Source organism: Rana temporaria, chromosome 11 (assembly GCF_905171775.1).
Source record: "Rana temporaria chromosome 11, aRanTem1.1, whole genome shotgun sequence".
Classification (NCBI taxonomy): Eukaryota; Metazoa; Chordata; class Amphibia; order Anura; family Ranidae; genus Rana; species Rana temporaria.
Window position 1 is genome coordinate 142,870,238 of NC_053499.1, and position 17,787 is coordinate 142,888,024.

The 17,787-nt window shown below is 45.8% G+C and overlaps 1 protein-coding gene across 1 annotated transcript in view; it reads right to left on the bottom strand.

Moving 5' to 3' along the window:
• Positions 1-2,916: 2,916 nt before the first annotated feature.
• CALB2 (calbindin 2) overlaps positions 2,917-17,787 on the bottom strand; it is a 39,610-nt gene continuing 24,739 nt past the window's right edge. Inside the window, exons 4-11 of the mRNA XM_040329294.1 lie at positions 17,537-17,617; positions 17,397-17,453; positions 13,906-13,983; positions 13,762-13,817; positions 11,960-11,999; positions 7,535-7,588; positions 5,659-5,730; positions 2,917-5,577 (exon numbers count right to left, since the gene is read on the bottom strand). Coding sequence (XP_040185228.1) covers positions 5,455-5,577; positions 5,659-5,730; positions 7,535-7,588; positions 11,960-11,999; positions 13,762-13,817; positions 13,906-13,983; positions 17,397-17,453; positions 17,537-17,617 — 561 coding nt within the window. The 3' untranslated portion in view covers positions 2,917-5,454. The remainder of the gene's footprint in view (positions 5,578-5,658; positions 5,731-7,534; positions 7,589-11,959; positions 12,000-13,761; positions 13,818-13,905; positions 13,984-17,396; positions 17,454-17,536; positions 17,618-17,787) is intronic.

A 17,787-nucleotide genomic window follows, 5' to 3' on the forward strand; every position in this document is an offset into this window, starting at 1 on the left:
AATATATCAACATAAAAAAAATATTTAAATCCTATAAACAAATAATAAGTCCCAATTCATAAATAAAATAAAATAAAAACAATAGGTTATGTATGTGCAACATCAATTTTTTTGATTTTTTTATTCATGGATTGGGAGTTATTAATTGTTTATCGGATTTGAATATTGTTTTTTCAGCATACTCATTTTATTATGTTGATGTATTTTTTATGAAATGTAAATTTGCACTTATTTCACATTTTTGCACTTGAGATTTTTATTAGCGTTTTATGCATATTAATTAAGTATGGTATAATTTATATCACGTTGTATTAATTCAGCGCCACACTATTTAATTTATTTATGCACTAATTTGGTATCAGTGATTTTGGTGTAGGCTGCTTTTTTATGTGTTAAAAGTGCAGAAATATTTTTGCTTTTATTTTATTTATTTTTTCTGTACCACTTCTCTTGTCCTGTATGCTGAGCATATTCCTCACTATTTGTTCACATTCTGTATCTATGGACTATGTACCGGGTGTAATTCTCAGTATCTGTTCTTATTCTGTATGTATGGACTCTGCACAGTACTACTTCTCTTGTCCTGTATGCTGGGTGTAATTCTCGGTATCTGTTCTTATTCTGTATGTATGGACTCTGCACAGTACTACTTCTCTTGTCCTGTATGCCGGGTGTAATTCTCGGTATCTGTTATTATTCTGTATGTATGGACTCTGCACAGTACTACTTCTCTTGTCCTGTATGCCGGGTGTAATTCTCAGTATCTGTTCTCATTCTGTATGTATGGACTCTGCACAGTACTACTTCTCTTGTCCTGTATGCCGGGTGTAATTCTTAGTATCTGTTCTTATTCTGTATGTATGGGCTCTGCATATTACCACTATTTGTGGCTCAATCATATTTCTCTGAACACTGTTGTAAATTTCTAAAGTTCTCCAGTTTTCAGCTGGGAATGGCAATCGGGAAATCTCAGTCTGAAGTTCAGGGTGATAATTTATAATTATATGGTGGTAGAATTATGGTAAACAATAACATGTTTTTCTCTCTATGCTGCTTTTGCATGTTTTATTATCCTGTGCCATGCATCCTCTAACCAGCAGGGGGGGCATCACCTTTGCATCCTCTAACCAGCACAATTGTATCCTCTAACCAGCAGGGGGCTTCAACCTTACCTCCTGAAACTGGTAGGGCATCCACCTTTACCTCCTCTAATCAGCAGGGGGGCTTTACTCTTATCTCATCCAACTGGCAGGGGGTTCATCTTTACCTCCTCTAATCAGCAGAGGGCTTTACCCTTATCTCATCCAACTGGCAGGGGGTTCATCTTTACCTCCTCTAATCAGCAGGGGGCTTCACCCCTACATCCTCTAAACATAAGTTGACAAAGTATATGGAAGGTATATACTTACACTTTGACAACTTTTGTTTAGGGACGTGGCACACATAAAAAAGCCTTCTTTTACTATTATCTTACATCCATTTACCGACAGCCACTTCACTCTTACCTCCTCTAACCAGCAGGGGGTTCACCTATACCTCCTCTAACTGGCAGGGACATAAAGCAGGGTTCCAAGCACAATTAGCATTTTTTAAATGTATGTCCTTTCTTCATGCGTTTTTATAATATAAATCCGGTCACTTACTATTTTGCAATCCGCCGCCGCTCCACATAGTTATTAAAAAAAGATAGATTATAAAACTATGTCCACACCGTTGTCATTTTGCTTGTGGGCATTGTGAAGCCCACAAGCACTTACTTCCTGGATATCTTGGATGGGGAGTTATAATGGGGAAGCACAGTGCATCGTGGGAAGCTGAGGAGCCGAGGGAGATGATGTCAGAATCCTAGGTGATTCCCAAGGCAGATTTCATGGGACCGCATAGCAACAGGCATTTCCAGGTGAGTAAAAAATAGTTTTTCTTTTTTTAGGTCTAATGAGCACAATAATAAAAAAAAAAATTTGGGGATGGAAACTCCACTTTAAGTCTGAAGCCCTGTACACATGGTGGTTCTTTTGAATGGAGTGTGTGCACACTCGGCCGGCAAGAGAATCTTGCCAAGAATCTCGTCAGGAAAAACAACGTTTTTTTCCTGTCGAGATTCTGGGCCGTGTGTACAGGGCTTCAGACGCGGTGACATCATTGACTATGACAAGCATGCGCTTGTCACATTTGATGCCATCTTGCTACACCCTACCTAGGCCTTGGAAGCTACCGCGAACGCGTCAAAGTCATTTCGAGCATGCGCAGGGGTTTCCACGGCGACAGGTAAGTATACAGACGCTCTGGTTTCTCGGCCGAGAATCACGACGAGAAAATAGAGAGCAGGTTCTCTATTTTTCTTGTCTAGATTCTGGGCAGTTTTCTTGACGAGAAACCTCAAAGCCTCGTACACACGCATGGTTTACTCGGCAAGAAAACTGTGCCAGCAGTTTTCTTGCTGGTTCTTGCCGAGAAAAAAATGATCCTCGGTGAGAAAAACAGCGGGCAGCAAGGCAGCGGCACAGCGAATCCAATTAGAGCCGCTCTCTCTCTTTTCTTGCTCCAGCTGACAGAGAGGGGGTTGTTATTTCCTTGGGGGGGGGGGGGGGCTACATTTTTTATGATATTGTTATTCAAAGTTTCTAGTTGCTTGATAGTTGCATCAGGTTTCTCAAACCTTTGTATGCCTGCGCTTTATGTGATAATGACTAAGCCCCTCCCCTTCATGATGACATTGTCAAAAGGGACCGAGCATGGATGACCTTAAAATGATGCCCCCCCCCCCCCTGAAAAAAGTTCAGCGGACGCCCATGGTCTGGTCACCCTACTTTAACTGTCAGAGGGTGCAGTGAGCTCAGTTTCAAGGAGTCTGTATTGTATTAGGTTCCCTCAATTGTCTGTATGCGAGTCGGGACACAAAAGGTGGAGACACACTCAGGATCTGCCGTTTTATTCATTCTTTGGTAAGCAGGAAACAAGCAAAACCCAGAAAGAAAACGAGAAGTGGGGATCACTCTGCAGAAACCCCAAATATAACAGAGACCTTTCCTAAACTCAGGACAGCGGCAGCAGGTGTCAGGGAGAGAGACACAGGGCAAGGACCAGGGACCAGAGGGGTCTGGAGAGAGCACTGTCTGGAGGATCGAGGGGTGCACAGAGTAGGGTTCATGGTAGAGGGTGCTGGGGGTTCCATCAGAAACAGGGTGCTGAGGAGCGGGGAGAGAGGGGTGGTAGGTTCCAAACAAAATGAGGTACTGGGGACCAGGGGAGAGCAAGGAGCAAGAAAGAGAAGGGTGATTGAGTGATACAGTCCAGTAGACAGTGGGGTGGTAGGTTCCAGAATAAAGCAGGGTAACTAAGACCAGAGGAGGCCGAGCCTCAGGAAAGAGATGAGTATGTGGGTGATGCTGTACAGTTGAGAGTGGGGTGGTGGGTTCCAGAATAAAGCAGAATAAGACCAGAGGAGGCCGAGCCTCAGGAAAGAGATGAGTATGTGGGTGATGCTGTACAGTTGAGAGTGGGGTGGTGGGTTCCAGTAGAAAGCAGGGTGCTTAGGAACAGGAGGAAGTGGGTTTATAGGGTCCTGGAGAGAATGAGGTGGTGGGTTCCAGAGAGGTGATAAGTACTTATGACAGTGATCTATAAAACGTATGAGAATACAATTTTGGAACTCTAAGACCAAGTATAGGTGGAAGTGTAAGGATGTGGGGTGGATAGGTAAATAATTATCAGGCTTCATATATGATATGGGGCACAGGCCCTCTCAAACTCAGAACAATCCATGGTTCAATGTGAGGACAGGAAGAGACCATCCAATGAGCGAGATCACAGAAGTGAGAGTCCAGGAGTCCCACATTTTAGAAAGAGTGCAGAAAGCTCTCTAGATGTCTCTATATCTCCACACTATCGTTCCCCACTGACTAACACTGCACTATCCTCCCTCCTTGGTATTTAGGTGGGGGTACCATCTCCCAAATATTTATTTGGAAAACTGTACTTAGTCGCTCTTACACAGTGGAGTTCTTTGACTCTCTTATGGGTTGTACTCCTCCTTGGTCTACCTTAGAGATGGTACACTCTCCTTCTGTGGTGGTACCCATCCCTAGCCCCCCTCAGTGATGGTACTCTTCCCTGGCCCCCCTCAGTGGTGGCACTCCTCTAAGATCTACGACAGTGGTGGTAGTCTCTTTCCCTCAAGGGGATACTCAAATCTCCATCAGTGTTGGTACTCTCGCTGTCCCTTATGGGTGGTACTCCTCCCTGCACTCCCTCAGTGGTGGCACTCTCCCTCATATAGGTGGCACTCTTGTTTGGTTTCCTTCAGAGTCCGGGGTGCTATTCCTTCCTGATCTTTATCTCTCAGTGTTGGTATTGCTCCTTGTTTTTTTACTCCTTCCAAGTCTCCCTCGGTAATAGTTCTCTCTCCTTCAGGAGTGGTACTCATCAATTGTCTCCCACACTGGTGGTACTCCTCTCAGTTTTCTCTAAGTGGTATTACCACTCTGTTCCTCAGTGGTGATACGCGCTCTCCCACAGGGGTGGCACTCCTACCAGTTCTCCATCAGGTGTAGTGGTCATCTTTGAACTTTCTCCCAGTGCTCTCTCAGGGGATACACTTTCTCCAGTCTCGCCAGTCTCTTACATTATGGTGCTTTCTGTCCCATACCCATCTTTATGGTGCCTCTCAGTGCTGGTAGTAGCTCTTCCTCTTACGCAGTGGTACTCCCTCTACCCACAGTTCTGATACTCCTTCATCTTGGCCTCTCTTAGAAGTAGTAAGCGTTTCCGTAGTGGTGCTCTCTCCCTTGGACTCTCCCCCAGTGGTGGTACTCTCTACCCGGTTTTTCTCATATGGCTGTACTCTCTCCCTAGTATTTTTCATAGGTTTGTACTCTCTCCTCCGGTAAGTCTCATATGGTAGTACTCTCTCCCTGATATCTCTCCTTGGGTGGTACTCTCTCCCCAGTATTTCTCATACAGTGGCACTCGCTCCCTGGTATTTCTGTCTTCCTGGTCTCTCTCATATGGTGGTACTCATTACCAGTAACGCTCACAGGTTGGTACTCTCTACCCAGTATCTCTCATTGGGTTGTACTCTCTCCCTGGTATCTCTCACAGGGTGGTACTCCCCCCCAGTGTCCCTGCTAGGGGGTACTGTCTCCACAGTATCTTTCATAGGGTGGTACTCCCCCCCAATATCTTTCTTAGGGTAGTACTCTCTCTTCCCAGTCTCTCTCAGTGGTGGAACTCTCCCTCCCCAGAATCTCTCTCTGGGATGGTACTCTCTCTCAATGGGTGTACTCTCTCTCTCCCTGGTTTCTCATAATCAAAGGAACTCTCTCTCAGTGGTGGTACTCTCCTTGGTCTCTGGGCAGGGTTTTAGTCTCTCTCCCTGGTCTCTGGACAGTGGTGGGGTGGGGGCAGGGAAAAGGGTCTCAGTGCAGTGTGTTGAGTAGAGTTGGGGCCCCTCAGTTACTTGAAGGGGGATGAGTCATTGCAGAGTACAATCTCCAGCTCCTTGCGGTAGAGGCGTCCCCCGTCACACAGCGACATGATGCTCTGGCGGTATCCGGTCAGGTTCTGAATATTCACCTCCTAAAACCAGACAACATGGATGAGTCAACATTGTCAGGCCTCGGGATTCGCCAGCTCCATGCGATCTGTAAAGACTCTCACCTTTTTACTTTTCTCAAAGAAGTCTTTCAGTAAAGCGTCCAATTCATTCTCATCAATGAAGCCATTCCGGTCCTGCAAAAGTCAAATGTTAAGATGAGAGTGAGTCTGCGTGTACCTTGTCTACAAAGACCTCCCATATACGATGGAGAGCTCAAGAGTATACAGACCTCCCATATGTAATAATGACCCAAGAGTATACAGACCTCCCATATGTAATAATGACCCAAGAGTATACAGACCTCCCATATGTAATAAGGACCCAAGAGTATACAGACCTCCCATATGTAATAAGGAACCAAGAGTATACAGACCTCCCATATGTAATAAGGAACCAAGAGTATACAGACCTCCCATATGTAATAAGGACCCAAGAGTATACAGACCTCCCATATGTAATAATGACCCAAGAGTATACAGACCTCCCATATGTAATAATGACCCAAGAGTATACAGACCTCCCATATGTAATAATGACCCAAGAGTATACAGACCTCCCATATGTAATAAGGACCCAAGAGTATACATACCTCCCATATGTAATAATGACCCAAGAGTACCCCCTTTACCAAGGCCTTTCAGGGGTCACCAGATAACACAGTATGCTCAATGGTCACCAGATAACACAGGATGCTCAAGGGTAACCAGATAACACAGGATGCTCAGGGGTCATGGATGTTACAGGATGCTCAATGCTCAGGGTCACTGAATAACAGAGGATGCTCTGAGATACACTGGAGTTATGGGGCGCATTGGGGTGACAAGATGACACAGTATGCTCAGGAGTCATGGGTTGCACTGGTGCCACAAGATGACACTGGATGCTTAGGGGTCAATAGATTAAACAAGATATTCAGGGGTCATCGGATAGCACATAATACTCAGGGGTTAACAGGCGACACAAAATGCTCAGGGGTCATGGGTGACACAAAATGCTCAGGGGTCATGGGTGACACAAAATGCTCAGGGGTCATGGGTGACACAAAATGCTCAGGGGTCATGGGTGACACAAAATGCTCAGGGGTTAACAGACGACACAGAATGCTCAGGGGTTAACAGACGACACAGAATGCTCAGGGGTTAACAGACGACACGGAATGCTCAGGGGTCATGGATAACACAGAATGCTTAGGGAAGAGTGTGGGGTGTAGCAAGATGGCGGTGACGGAAAGTCACTTCCGTTACAAATTCTGACGGGTCACCAAATCTGATGAAACAGGGGTCACCAACAAACACAGGATGCTCAGCGGTCACCAGCTAACACGGGATGCTCAAGGGTCACCAGCTAACACGGGATGCTCAGGGGTCACCAGCTAACACGGGATGCTCAGGGGTCACCAGCTAACACGGGATGCTCAGGGGTCACCAGCTAACACGGGATGCTCAAGGGTCACCAGCTAACACGGGATGCTCAGGGGTCACCAGCTAACACGGGATGCTCAGGGGTCACCAGCTAACACGGGATGCTCAAGGGTCACCAGCTAACACGGGATGCTCAGGGGTCACCAGCTAACACGGGATGCTCAAGGGTCACCAGCTAACACGGGATGCTCAGGAGTCACCAGCTAACACGGGATGCTCAGGGGATACTGGATTACACAGGATGTTCAGGGGCCACTGGATTACCCTAAAATGAAAGTTTGGATGTGTCTATTGAGGTTGGGAGGGGCCCATGGACATCTCAGTCTTTGCTTGATCCTGATGGACCAGACTGGGTGGCAATTATTTAATGCTTAGGGCAGCTTCAGGAACTGCGTAAACTTGTCTGAATTGGTACCATCAGGGGATCTAAGAGAACTGGTTATATATCTGATTCTTCTCTATGAACCCCACTATATGTTATGACATTTCTAATTAGAGATGGCCATCACCACCTTACCTTGTCATAGAAGTTGAATATTGCATTAAACTCATCACAGCTCAACTTCATTCCCTGTAAAATAACCAATTTTTCCATGTGATTTACATTATATAGTGCACATCGCTCCACTATATATATATATATATATATATATATATATATATATATATATATATACACATATACACACTATGCTGTACATTAAATACTCTGCATTGTATATACTCTGCTTTACATTATGTACTCTACACCACTCCATTGTATACACTCTGCTGTACATTATATTTGTCACGTTGTGTCCGTTTAATAAACTGTGAAGTTTTTTCTCCGTTCAGTTCACAGCAGTTCACGGCTGTTCTCAGGAGGAAAATTATCTCCTCTGCAGCCGGTTTAATAAACCGAGAACTTCAGTTCTCAGATGGTGAACAGAGGTGAAGTTTTTTCTCTGAAAACAGCCGAGATCTGTGTAAAAGTGGGTGGGCTGCCTGTAATCTCGTGAGATATTGTGAGATTATGGTGCAGCCAAGTTCAAAAAGTGAAACTAAAGTTTAAAAGAACATGTAATTATGTTTTCAGACATGTGATAACATTATATATATACATACACACACACACATATATATACCAGATTTATATATATGTATACATATACAGTATATATGTATATATACACAAATACATGAATATATATATTCATGTGTTTGTGTATATATGTGTGTGTATACATATATATAAATATATATAAATACTGTATATATGTGTGTGTGTGTGTACATATAAAAAATACTGTATATATGTGTGTGTATACATACATATATGTGTGTATATATATATATATATACACACACGTGTTATATAGATACTGTGGGCCAGATCCACAAAGAACTTACAGCGGCGCAAGTTCTACGATGCGCCGTTGCATCTTTGTTTGTATCCACCTGAATGTGGGCTAGATCCGACTGACGTACGTCTTAGTATGCCGTCGGATCTTAGGTGCATATTTACGCTGGCCAATAGGTGGCGCTTCCGTTGATTTCCGCGTAGAGTATGCAAATTACTAGATACGCCGATTCTCAAACGTATGTCCGCCCGGCGCATTTTTTTTTTAAGGCTTTTTTCGGCGTAACGTTACCCCTGCCTCTATGAGGTGTACGCAATGTTAGGTATGGACGTCGGGACATCGTAAAATTTTTTCCGTCGTTTGCGTAAATCGTTCGCAAATATGGCTTTGCGTAAGTTACGCTCACGTCAAAAGCATTGACTATTTGCGACGTGATTTTGCGCACTAGGATACGTCCACGGACGGCGCATGCGCCGTTCGTAAAAAGCGTCAATTACGTGGGGTCATACCAGATTACCATACAACACGCCCACTCCAAGCCTGCTTTGAATCACGCGGGCTTACGCCGGCAGATTTACGTTACGCCGGCCCGCATATGGGAGCAAGTTCTTTGTGGATACCCTAGGAGACACTCTGATTTACGGCGGCGTAGCGCATATGAGATGCGCTACGCCCGCCTAAATATACGCCCATTTTTGTGGATCTGGCCCTGTATGTGTGTATATATATATATATATATATATATATATATATATATATATATATATATATTAGTGCTGTCAGTTAAACGCGTTATTAACGGCATTAACACAAACCCATGTTAACGCCGTCAATTTTTTTATCGCGCGATTAACGTTCGGGGGTTATACCGGGATGATGCCTGTTTAGAGCGGGCGATCGGCTATCCAAAAAAAGCCGCTCGGTAAGAAAAAATAAGAAAACAAAAAAAAAAATGTTTTAAAGGGTGAACCTCCTTAATCGCGTGATTAATCGTGAGTTAACTATGACATTAATGCGATTAATCGCGATTAGAAATTTTAATCGCTTGACAGCACTAATATATATATACACAGTATATATATATATATATATATATATATATATATATACACACACACACACACATATACACAGTATCTATATACACGTGTATATTGTTGTTAATATTAATTTTTAACCCACTGGTGTTGAAATTAGGAAGAAATAAGCCTTCTTCCTCTTATCACACCAGCTTCTCTCCCAGATTCTCCACCTCTGAGCTGGTGAATCTGGAAGGGAGATATTTCAGTGGAAGAGCTGTGAAATCTTCAGATCACGGTTTATTAAACTGGCCGTTTGTGATAAAACATCCATGTGCTGTGATGTGAAGTGGAGAATGTGTTCTCTGCTCCTTATCACAGTTTATTAAACCGACAATGCTCTGTGATAAGCCATGATCATCATGATCTCTGCTTATCACGGTTTATTAAACGTACACCATGTGCCACACTGCTCCACTGTATACACTGTGTTGTACATTACATACTCCACTGTATCCTCTATGATGTACATTACATACTCCACACGGCTTCACTGTATACACTGTACATTATAAACTCCACACTGCTCTACTATACACTGTGCTGTGCGTTATATACTGTGCACAGCTTCCCTGTGTAAGCTCTGCTGTAAATTACTCCACACTGCTTGTCATGCCTTCATTAAATAAGTCTCATAGTCTTCATTGACTTTAATTTGTTTGAATTAAATCAATGCTGCCATCTAGTGGACATTCTGTTTAGCTGCACCTGTTCTACCTTAATACAGTCAGTTAGAATAGTTCATTAGTTTGACCCATGCAAGCCTCCGTATTTCAATCCCATGAGGCTTTGCTCCATCTTCAGGCCTATCTTTTCCATTTTCTCCTTGGAAGCAAGCACATGTCTGCTGAGTTCTATCCCACGTTAGCCATACCGATCCATCTCCGGTACGTTTATCTTTGTGTCTCTAGCTAGGTAGTTAGGGATGCTCTAATTGTGTGATTATTTACTAATTGTACTTGTTTGTATCTGTTTCAGTTTTACTCTATCTTGTACTAATAAAAGTTCAAAAGGATTCTGCGCCTACTGGAATGCATTGGTATGAGAGGAGTTAACAGTGTGCCCGAATACACCTCAGTCACGTGTAGTGAGAGGCATAACACTGCTTAATTCTAAACATTGTGCTTTAGATTATAGATTTCACACTGCTATACTTTATACCTTCTGCTGTACATTACATACTCCAGATTGCTCCACTGTATACACTCCACTGTATACACGCTGTTGTACATTATATAGTCCACACTTCTTTACTCTGTACACTCTGCTGTACGTTACATTAGGGTGACCACGTGTCCCGGATTGCCTGGGACAGTCCCGCATTTTGCAGGTCTGTCCCGGGCACCTTCATTTTAGGACAATACAGTGTCCCGGAATGAAACTGACACAGCTACCCCCCGGGCCAATCTGATGCCCTCAAAAAAGGACGCCACATCACCACTTTACTCACTGACAGTACTTGTCCTGGCTGGGAATGCCTGGAGGAGCACAATCCCCGCCCCCTGCTTGTGATTGGAGAAATCATAAATCCCGCCTCTTGTGTCCAATCACTGCGCTGTGATTCGTTACAGCACAAGCTGATTTTTGGGAAGGAAGGGTAGTCCCTGAATGGTAGTTTTGAAATGTGGACACCCTACGTTACATACACCACACTGTTCCATGTATAATGCAGTGTTTATACACTGCATTATACATTATGGGCCAGATTCAGAGAGAAATACGTTACGCTGCGGCAGCGTAACGTATCCCATTTACGTTACACCGCCGCAGGTTTACAGCGTTAAGTGCCTGATTTACAAAGCTCTTACCTGTAAACTTGCGGCGGTGTAACGTAATTCCACTCGGCGCAAGCCCGCCTAATTCAAATGGGGCGGGCACCATTTAAATTAGGCGCGTTCCCACGCCGAACGTTCTGCGCATGCTCCGTTAGGAAATTTCCCGACGTGCATTGCGTGAAATTGCGGCACCCCGGCGTTTTTTTTGAAATGCGACGTGCGTTATGGTGTTTCGTATTACGGGACGTCTTACGCAAAAAAAAAGAAATTCGAAATTCGACGCGGGAACAACGGCCATACTTTAACATGGCTGATCTAAAGATAAGCCATGTTAAAGTAGGTGTAACTTTGCGACGGGTAAAAATGACTAGCGACGACGTACGGGATTGCGACGAACGCGCGGATCTTCGTGGATCGCCGTAACTAGTCATTTGCATATTCTACGCCGACCGCTATGGAATCGCCACCTAGCGGGCGGCCTAGAATTGCATCCCAAGATCCGACGGTGTAAGTCAATTACACCTGTCGGATCTCAGGGCTATCTATGCGTAACTGATTCTATGAATCAGTCGCATAGTTAGTACGGGCGGATCACAGAGATACGAGGTCGTATCAGGAGATACGCTGTCGTATCTCTTCTGTGAATCTGGCCCTATATACTCCACACGGCTCAGTTGATTACACTGTGATGTAAGATGTATAATGACTATGTCCGATATGGCCGTATCCTCTGATAATTCTCCCATACCTGAAACTTCAGTAGAAAGTTCTCCTGTACAGGAAGCAGCCTGCAATAGAGAACACATTATATTAGAAGGCCTGTGCTGGTAGTGGTAGGAGACCCATAACTGAACAGAAGACTTTTATTGTCCTGATACACACAGCTCATATACCAAAGGAGTACCACATGTGAACGTTACAATGTGAATTTCGCTTTTCTTACTAAATGTGATAAAAATCCACTGTACAAAGAATATCCAATCACGTGCAAGAGCAAGTAAATTGCATCCATAACCCCCCCCCCCCCCGTTTTATATGTAGTGGGGAAGAATTAGAACTTTTTGAAGAGATTGCCTCACTTCCTGTCTGGTAAAAATGTTGTCTTCGGGACAGGAAGTGAGAGGAAATCTAACTATCAGAGCCCCAGAGACCAATAAAACCTGACAGATATTCTAACCGTTGCCATGTCACGCTACGCCACCTTAAGTCAGAGAGGCAAGTGCTTTATTCACAAAGCACTTTCCTCCTAAGTTACGGCGGCGTAGCGTAAATGTGCCGGCCTAAGCGCTCCTAATTCAAATTAGGAACAGGGGGGCGTGTTTTATGTAAATGACTAGTGACCCGACGTGATTGACGTTTTTTACGTCCGTGTACATATGCCAGTGTGCATTGCTCCAAAGTACGCCGCAAGGACGTATTGGTTTCGACGTGAACGTAAATTACGTCCAGCCCCATTCACGGACGACTTACAACGTAAAATTTTCAAATTTCGACGCGGGAATGACGGCCATACTTAACATTGGCTAGGCCACCTAGGGGGCAGCTTTATCTTTACGCCGGCATACCTCTTACGGAAACGGCGTATCTTTACTGCGACGGGCAAGCGTACGTTCGTGAATCGGCGTATCTAGTCATTTGCATATTCTACACCGAACTCAACGGAAGTGCCACCTAGCAGCCAGCGGAAATATTGCGCCCTAAGATAAGACGGCGCAGGTTTAAGTGTATCTCAGTTTGAGCATACACTTAAACATACGACGGCTTAGATTCCGAGTTACGACGGCGTATCTGCTGATACGCCGGCATAACTCTTTGTGAATCCAGCTATAAGTCCAACAATACACAATTCGAATCTTGGCTGGTTCAGCAGAAACCGGCTAAGATTTGAACCGTTAATGTACCAAGTTGATGGATCGATCAACTTGGGTACAACCAGCCTGCCGGATTCTCCTGCGATTATCGCTAGCAGCTCCTATAGCCGGTATCGATAATCACCATCTTCTCCCGGCTGGGGGCGGCTTCCTCCGCCCCCCTGCCAGGAGCAGACAATTGCTCAGCAGGAGGGATTTCCCTGTCAACACGGTCTGTGTAGATGGGTGAAACATGCTATTTTTTTTCCTGCAACCACGCCTGCCTAAAGCCTCGTACACACGATCGGATTTTGTGCGTAGGAATTTTGTCCGAAGGGCGTTGGCCAAGAATTTGTCCGTGGAAAATCCGACAACAATTGTTCAAGGGAGCATACAAACGGTTGGATTTTCCACCAACAGCCTGTCATCGCACAATTCCCATCGGAAAATCCGATTGTGTGTATTCCCTTACCGAAGATGGTGAGGGCAGCACCCGAGAGGCGAGGGACAGATCGGCTTCGGGTGAGGACATCGCAGGCGCCCTGGACAGGTAAGTGTCCATATATTAAAAGTCAGCAGCTGCAGTATTTGTAGCTTCTGACTTTTAAGAAAAAAATTTAAGTTAACGTGCTTTACTCAACAGCATATTCTGTGTCCATTATCAGCCATAGTTCATAGAGAAAAGAAGCCTCTACATTACCTGGACATCTCTGAAAGGCAGAGCTTCCCATCACCATTCAAGTCAAACATGCGCAGCTGCAAGATAAGGAAATAGAGTGTCAGCTTAGCAGACAAGGAGAAACACTTTAGGATGTCCACTAGGACCCGTGGCTTGGACACTTACAATGGTCTGTGTGTACTCCTGCAGCTTCTTCTCATCGAATGGTCGATTGGCTTTCTTCAGGAGGTCGCAGAGGAACCCCTACAACAGAGAACAGAGATGAGGATGACCAAGATACGCAGTCAGCACAGGATCGTTCTGTATCTAGTGTGGAACAGATGACACGGTCAATGCTGTATTAGGCCCCGTACACACGAGGCGACATGTCCGATCAAAATGGTCCGCTAGCCGTTTTCATCGGACATGTCTCCTGGGAGCTTTTGGTCTGATGTGTGTACACACCATCAGACCAAAATCCCCGCGGACAGAGAACGCGGTGACGTAGAAGACACCGACGTTCTCAAACACGGAAGTGCAATGCTTCCGCGCATGCGTCGAATCAATTCGACGCATGCGCGGGATTTCGGGACGCTGGTTACACGTCATAACCAGCGGACATGTCCGATTAGGTGTACTAACCATCGGACATGTCCGACGGACATGTTTCCAGCGGACAAGTTTCTTAGCTTGCTAAGAAACTTTTGTCCGCTGGAAACCTGTCCGCTAGGCCGTACACACGGTCGGACATGTCCGCGGAAACTGGTCCGCGGACCAGTTTTAGCGGACATGTTCGACCGTGTGTGCGCGGCCTAAGGCCTCGTACAGACGACCGGACAGTCCGCTGAAAACGGTCCGCCGGACCGTTTTCAGCAGACATGTCCGGCCGGAGATTTCTGTCTGATGAATGTACACACCATCAGACAGAAATCCGCGCGTACACGATCCGCGGTGACGTGGCTGAAACTGGTCTGCGGACCAGTTTCAGCAGACATGTTCGGTCGTGTGTACGAGGCCTAAGATGCAGAAGCGGATTTTCCATACAATGGCTTTCATGTGTGATACCTGCCCAGGTCACACAAAGCTAACAGAGATCAATCAATATGCAAGGCCAAGGTAAACCCCAACAACGATAGAAAACTCCCCACAGAAACCTCAAGATACCCTTTTTCTTTCCTGAGTAAATGTTGTGTAGATTTTGTGTAAAAGCATTTGTAAATAGATCCCTAGAGCTTACCACGCACGTTACAATCTGATTGTACAATCCCTGCTAGATCTACCAACAACTAGTAGTTCAAGGGCCTACCTGATTGTATTCAGATTTGGTAGTTGAGGTACGTGTTCCAAATGCATTGTATTAATAGATCTAAAGTTGATTACAGAGATTGTATGGTCAAATTGTACCATGTGTGATGACTGGGAGAGTTTACTGGGTTACTAGAAAAGATCCTTCGACAGGGCTGGACTGGGACAAAAATTTGGCCCTGGACTTCATCCAGACTGGCCCACTCTGACAGGTCTCTCCCATGGCAGCCAGACAACTCCCGCCCCCCCCCCCGGCCACCCAAGCCCCCTCTCCCCGGCCACCCAAGCCCCCTCTCCCCCTTCACTAGCCACTAGCCGTTCTACTTTATTAGAGTAGAACGGCTGGTACTGGTACTCTTATAGGCAGTACCAGTGGGGAAGCTAGACATTATTTCACCCGGGGCAAAGAATCAGTTTGGTGCCCCCCCTTATGGGACAAGATTAGGCAGAAGTGAGAAACTCCCAGGCCATAGCTGTTGAGTCAGCTGTCTGTCCCCTTCCCCATGCTCCTCTGGTCCTCCCCCTGCTTCTTTGTCCCCCCCAGGTGAGCTCTGCGGGGAGGGAGAGGAGGTGAGCGCTGCGGAAAGGGAGAGACAGAGGAGCGGAGGGGGGCGGCGGTCCGCTGTCACTGAAACCGGCCCACTGAGCCATCGGCCCACCGGGAAACTCCCTGTAGTCCCAATGGCCAGTCCATCCCTGCCTTCGGATGAGAGGGCATGTGACCAGACTGCCCTCAGGCTATCCCCTAGACCAGGGATCTCCAAACTTTCTAAAGAAAGGGCCAGTTTACTATCCTTCAGACTTTAGGGGGGCTGGACTGTGCCCAGTCGGGGTAAATAATGTCTGATCGTTGGTATTAGCAGGAGAAATAGTTGGTGTAGGCATAGTGCCCCTATTTTTGTTGCCAGTGGAAAGAATAATGCCCCATCATTGGTGTTAGTGGAAGGAATAGTTCCCCATTGTTGGTTTCAGTGGCAGGGATAATACCTCAAAGGCCAGATAAATACAAGCAAAGCAAAGGGCTAAAGTTTGGAGACCCCTGCCCTATACCCAGGGCTTCCTAAACGTATACACTCAGCTCAGCAAGGGATACATGCAGAGGAAAAATAAGTCAACTGTCAATACCCAGGGATGGACTGGCCATTGGGACTACAGGGAGTTTCCCGGAGGGCCGATGGCTCAGTGGGCTGGCTTCAGTGAAAGCGGACCGCTGCCCCCCTCCGCTCCTCTGTCTCTCCCTTCCCGCAGCGCTCACCTCCTCTCTGTTCCCCCCAGGTGATCACTTCGGGGAGGACCAGAGAAGCAGGGGGGGGGGATGACAGAGGAGCATGGGGGAGGGGACAGACAGCTGACTCAACAGCTATGGCCTGGGAGTTTCTCACTTCTGTGTAATCTTGTCCCATAAGGGGGGGCACCGAACTGATTCCTTGCCCCGGGTGGGTGAAATAATGTCTAGCTTCCCCACTGGTACTGCCTATAAGAATACTAGTACCAACCGTTCTACGCTAATAAAGTAGAACGGCTAGTGGCTAGTGAAGGGGGAGAGGGGGCTTGGGTGACCGGGGGGGTGCGGGAGTTGTCCGGCCCCCATGGGAGAGACCTGTCAAAGTGGGCCAGTCTGGATGAAGTCCAGGGCCAAATTTTTGTCCCAGTCCAGCCCTGTCAATACCTGTTCTCTCTAGTAAGACTACAAATGAATAGTATCTGACTTCATTCTGCCCTGTGGGTATCTGCTAAACCCATATACCTGATATCATCATTAATAGAGGGATTGGCAGACACAAAGGCCCAAATGGCAGAAATGATCCCATAGCTCCCAACTGTCCCTAATTTCAAGAGACTGTCCCTGATTTGGAGCAATGTCCCTCTGTCCCTCATTCCTCCTCATTTGTCCCTCATTTTGACTAATTCATATATTTGTATAAAAAATTCCCTTTTTATCTTTCAAAAAGTGTTCCCCGGTGCTAAACCTTTCATCCGAATTCTAAATTGCTGCATTTTTAAATTTTAAAAGCCAATATAAAGGAATAGTAGTGGTAAAAAAAAGACCCTTGTGGATTTAATTATTATTTTTTTGTTAATTCTCCTTTAAGGGGGTGTGGCAGGGGGCGTGTCCTATGCCTACATGCATTTGCAAGTAGGTGTCCCTCATTCCCATCTCAAAATGTTGGGAGGTATGTGACCCCCTTCCCTTTATTAAGTGAAATCTCCGTTCATTAAATCATGAATCAATCACATGACTGGAGGGATCGTCAGTTGGAGATCGGTAGGCCCCTAAGACTGATCACCCTCCACCCAGAAAAGAACCTGGAAGAGAAGAATAGGCACCAGGCCCCAGTGTTAGTGAACTCCTAGCATGTTGAGCCACTTACCTTCAGCTCATTAGCCTCTATGTAGCCACTTCTGTCTGTGTCGTATTTTCTCCATGCCTACAACAGCAGAAGAGTAATGAAATCACCAGGGGGGCTGAGGTAAGTGTCTGCAGGTAAGTACGAGTGGGCGCAGCACTCACCTCCATGAACTCTGTGCTGGAACCGGCATGCTGACGGAAGCAGAGAAGAAAATTTTCCTCAGTCGGGAGAATCTGAGCCAACTGTAAAGTGAAGAGAAAAGTTGGGGGGTCATCCAATGATAGCTGAGCCAACGTCACCTGCACACACTCCTAGATCACCTGTACTCAGTTCCTGCACACACCTCGTATCTCACCTGTACTCTGTCCCTGCACACACTTCATATCTCACCTGTACTCAGTTCCTGCACACA